Raw genomic sequence first — 5,148 nt, 5'->3', positions numbered from 1 at the left:
GTACCGCTTGCTGGCGCCCATTGACATACTGGTTGCCAGCGGACGTTTGAAAACGGGCCTGGCCCATGCCAGATTACCAGATGCTTCTAGTGCTGGGGGCGGTAGAAGTGCCCTTTCGCCGTCGTGCCTGGTCATCCACACTCGTTAATTTCTTTACTACAGCCTCCTCGAGAGACAGTATCTACCCTGTGGAGGTGTCAGATCTCCTCAGTGTCCGCTTGCCACGCCGTAGCTACCGCCATACTGCTCATAATACCCATACGGCTAATAACCCTTGCCGTCCACTTCGTGGTAGATTTTGGCTGGCACGGCTAGCATAAGTTCTGACCCCATGGCTGGACTTCGCCGACGACTCACATGCCACCGCTCCCAATGTGTATGGGCCTCTCGTAGCTGCCGAAATGCTTCTGTGGCTCGTTGCTTTGGGCTAGTTCGGTCCGTTCACGAGAGGTAGCAAGAACGCATCTGGTTGTTCTCCCAGGCACTCAAATAGTAGCATGCGCTCCTTGTACCCGAAAGCCTCAATGCAGCTCTTCTGGTTCATACCCATCAGTATCATAACTTAATTTTTTGTATCTGTTTCTGACCATGCTACCTAAAGCGACTTCCTGCCCTGGTGGCCTCGTACCTCAAGGTACAGTTGTCAATCAGAGACCGATGTACTGTAGTACGGACGTGACTTAGACGCAGCTCAACTCACGAAGCAGCCTATTGCGTGAGCAGGAAGTACTTCTTCATAGCCGGTTCTAGGCATCTCACCAAGCTCTGCATTTGGATCATGGCATCATGTGTGCACTCCTTCTGATGTGCCCTTCTGACGTACAGAGACTAGACTGGTTAAGCTGCGGTAGGGCAGATGTAGACCTCAGGATACAGAACTGCTGATGGCGCCGCCGGTCCAGATGAGCAAAGCCAGCGGACAGCAGCAGAGTTAGAGCGAACGGGGACCCCAAGCAGACGCCGATATAGTTGTGTCCACTATTGGGCGTGGCGCACTTGCTGGCTCACACGAGGCACTCTGGGGCCTCCAATTCCCACCGAGTAGTATGCAGAAAGGATACTGGGAGGCCAAACTACCATTCTGGTCCGCACCACCGTAGTCTTCCATTGCACCCTTATCGAAGTGCGCCGATTCCGAATGGAACCAGAACCATCCAGTAAAAGCTCGAAGTGTCTCACGGGTTGTTTTCGGTCCTGAGTAATGTTGGCCCTTACTGTGATGTAGAATGGGAACCATTGCGCAAGTGGCACTGAGAGACGAAATGGACGCCGGACGGACAGCTTGTGATGCAACCCATGTTCTGGTGCGCAGGACAGAGCCTGATGTTTCCCCCGCTCCGCTTGTACCATTCCGACCTAGAGGCCGGTCGCCTCGGACCTGAATCATCCAGCAGCGTATTTTCCTTTCGCTGCATCCGCCGAGAGCTCGAAGATCCTCGCGCGCTGTTTCCGGTCCTAGCTTCATAGTTGCCTGCAGACCTGTTGGCCCTACTGTGTTGGGATGCAGAGTCGGAAGAGTAGCAATGGCGCACTAGCGCGACTAGCGGGCCAACTCCACGGCCTCTTTGAACTACGCAAGAATTTACCCTCGTCAAGACGCGTCGAAGGCAAGCTGCACCAGAAATCATTCTCGATAACATGCGTTCTAGTATCAGAACAGCAGCTACTAGGCGAGACCATCTTCACCCAACTGGCATCTGAAATCACGCCCCATGGGCGCCAGGAGCGGTGCAGCCTCCGGTTCCCACCCGAAAATCCAACTATATCCCGTGTGCTGTTTCCATCGCCGTGATCCATTCCACATTGATCCACAATCATCCGGCAGCGTGTGTAGAAGCAAGGCAAAAGCCGCGCGCTAGAACATGGTTTACTCTCAAGCACGGCAGCTGGCAAGAAAGAAGGACTCGAAAATACGTATATACTGGACAGTATATTCGTACACGTAGCTTGGACTGGTGCGACTGTACAGTATCACGCCGTCTTTGTGTGATGTTTAGCAGCGCCAATAGACCGTCCGACTTGAAGACTGGTTTACCATCGATATTTGGTGGACGGATCCCGAAGTGTGGTACTAGAGTCGCGTCATGTGCACCGTGCGTAATCGCGAGCACTTGGCTAAGGCTTGCATACTTTTAGTGTCTCTTTATTTTCGTTCGTATCAATGTAGTGACCATTGAAGTTTGTTTATAGCTGCTTGCACTGGCGATAGTATTCCCAAGATGTACCCCACGAAGAAATAAGATACACCCAACCATTGACCCAAATGTGGGGAAGCTTCATTTTGGAGTCCTTGCAGTTACGCGACCACGACCATTTCTCATCTTCAGGGCCTACCCGCGCTTCTTTTAGTTCCCCGACCGTCCCCACTTTTGCCACAGATCATACCCAACATTGGATATTTGGACTGACCCTTTGACGATGTCCAGTATTATCGGCAGCTTGAAAAGCTTCGTATTGCCCACGAAACCCCCGTTTTCCAACGGCGATAATCCAATTACTCTTCCAGGCAAAATGAACCGTGGCGTGAAGCGGAAAGCAGCATCCGGCGGTATTGATGTCCAGATTCCAGTCGCGTTTCGTTTTGTTGATCAAGCATCAAGCGTCATACTTATCGAAGCGTATAAATAGATATTGTAACCAAGCCATCATCATCCGCAAAACAGCGGCGCATTCGTTCGCTTGTCTCTATTGAAGTACAGACAACCAGTAAGCCGCCATCATGCCGACTCACCAATAACAAAAGTTGATCATCCTTCTCCAGAGCGTCACAGCCGATCGATGGGCAATTGTTCCCGAACTTGGCTCTAGTCCATCCAAGTCACCCGAACAATGAAGCTCCGGTGCAGCAGTCTATCAGAAAACCGGCGGAGACGGAGAAATGCCCAGTATCCAAGGTGCTCGTCGCCGATATGGGTGGTCCCGGTTCGTCGCTACCATATTCTTGCGTTCAACTCTCTTCCTGAGTGCTTTCGTGCTTTCGTACTTTCTAATTTATTATGTCTAGAGTTATTCCAAAATCGTCCAACCGATACCATATAGTCTCGAGCGGAGTTGTCGGTTGCTGGATACCGAACGTGGAAAATGGACAGGTTACGCGTCACTCAGCCAGGAATACCGACTCTCCAATTCGTCGATGGGGCCGATTTAGTTCCCTTGCATGCCATGTCCAGCCTAAAGACCTGGTGGGCAAGGAGAAGAGAATTGAGTCCACGGTACCCTATCCGTAAAGTTGCCCAAACTAAACTAGGAGGCTAATGAAATGTCAGAAAATCCGATCTCCCGGAAGAACCCAGTTTACAGCTTCAGTGGCACAGTTGATGTCATTTACATGATATAAATGGTAAAAATAGAGTACCAATACTTCTTGAGCACTACTTTCCAATTGACGGCTGATGAAAGCACGAGAGCCGAGCTTATGAAACGATTTGACAATAATAGCCGAACAGGACCTAGCTAACCCCAAATCTTCGCCTTTTGGACGGTCTGCCTCGCTTCTGGAGAAGCTCCATTTGTTCATCCCACTCTCTTTCTGAGTACATCTTGAGAAAGATTCCACGGACCTCTGGTAGCACGGTTCGTGGCAGGTCCTGTAGCGAGATACTGTACATACACACCTAATCGTACCCTCTATGATGAATGATTCTACGGGACTTCCGGGGCTAGCTCAGCAGCGTCGTATTTCAAAGAATATTGACAATGTTGTAATATTGTAGATGGAGTATTCTTGCCCCCCTTTTTTTCTGATAGGGCCGTCAGCTTTAATGGTTGCTGCTGACACTGACACAATACGGTCACCCAACCATCGTATGCGAGTTGGTGACATAGTACCCATCCCCGCAAAAGCAATTATCTCGAGTTATGGTGGCTCGAGGTGGAAGCGTTCGCAAGGGATGCGGCACTCGTCCCGACGGCCCCGTCTGCATTCTCGTAAAAGCCAAGACATTCCGTAAGAACTATCTCCAAGTCAGCCACCAAGTCGTTAGGGGAGGAGCAGGGGTACCGCCTGTAGGGATAATATATACTCTCAATGATGGGTTCTTCCCAGACGCCGTACTCATAGTCGACAAGGCCATGTCGCTCAATGACGTCACAGAGCCGCACAATCTCTTTTCCCATTTTCTTCAGGTTCTCCTCGCTCACCAGTGTTTGGCCTCTCTGGGATGGAATACCTGAAGCAACCATGTCTTTTTGCTTCTGTAGTAGAGCTAGCCATGCATGGTTGAAGTCATGCCAGAGCTTGATGCGGTCATGGTGTAATTGGGGATTATCGGCAGCTAGACCTGAAGAGAATATTATTTGGTTAGCATAAGGTGCTGCGTGCCACAGGATGGACCCTCAAAACGTACCCAATTCGGCCACCTTGGAGAGCAACCAGTCGGAAACAGTTAAGAGCGATTCGCTAGCCGAAACCAAGACGCCTTTGCGGATGTTGGTAAAAATTTCCCTCAAGGCCGTCTGGTACTGCTCGTAGGCTTCACCCATTTCTGTAGAATTAGAATAGTCCTGCCCCTCCATGACCTGGTCTGGCGCGGTAGCTTGCTGTGACATTCCGCTCATTGACAAAATGCTGTTCGGGTATTGGTGAAGCATTACGCGCTGGTCTGCCGGGATTTGTTGATATACCCCCAAAGTGCTCGAAGACGTTGCTTGGGCCTGGATGACAGGCGCCGCACCTGCGTTGGTTGGCTGGCTCGGGAAATAAGACGCGGCCACATCCGTCGGCATCATCTGCAGAGCTGCAGGTTGCCAAGACGGGAATTGTTGACTCGTATCGTAAACGGTGTTCTGCGCGCTCGTCTGCGGGACGTTGTACATCAGAGAGGGATTGTACACGTTAAGATTTTGTGTTTGTCGTGTATCCTGCCCATATTCGGACTGGTATGGCATTATGCTCTGTGGCATCGCGGTCGAGAATACCGCAGCCGGCTCCTGATAGTGATCGCTGTAGGCAGCCGTCCCGCCCATGCCTTGAGCCGTCGATGGGGACGTGCTGAGGGGCGCAGGCCGATACCTGTCTGACGCGTCTGCGCCTGTGCCGGCACCATACAACCTTCGTTGCGCATTGGCATCATGAACCGAATATCTAGGATTAGAAGTAGCACTGAAGGGTGGTTCGTTCTGCCTCCTCCTTCGCGCGTTTTCGTACAT

The 5,148-nt window shown here is 51.3% G+C and overlaps 1 protein-coding gene across 1 annotated transcript; it reads right to left on the bottom strand.

Annotated features, from left to right (window-relative positions):
* Positions 1–3,846: 3,846 nt before the first annotated feature.
* Positions 3,847–5,148, bottom strand: PG985_005488 (uncharacterized protein; the record flags this gene model as incomplete). The annotated part of the gene is made up of 2 exons (XM_066825257.1): positions 3,847–4,280; positions 4,347–5,148. The coding sequence occupies 2 exons, from the start codon at positions 5,146–5,148 to the stop codon at positions 3,847–3,849; spliced, it is 1,236 nt and encodes a 411-aa protein (XP_066688417.1).

This window comes from Apiospora marii, assembly GCF_038362585.1.
Source record: "Apiospora marii strain CBS 49790 chromosome Unknown utg000003l_segment0_segment0, whole genome shotgun sequence".
NCBI lineage: Eukaryota > Fungi > Ascomycota > Sordariomycetes > Amphisphaeriales > Apiosporaceae > Apiospora > Apiospora marii.
Note: the sequence above shows the minus strand (reverse complement) of the source record. Positions and strands in the feature narration are given on the sequence as shown.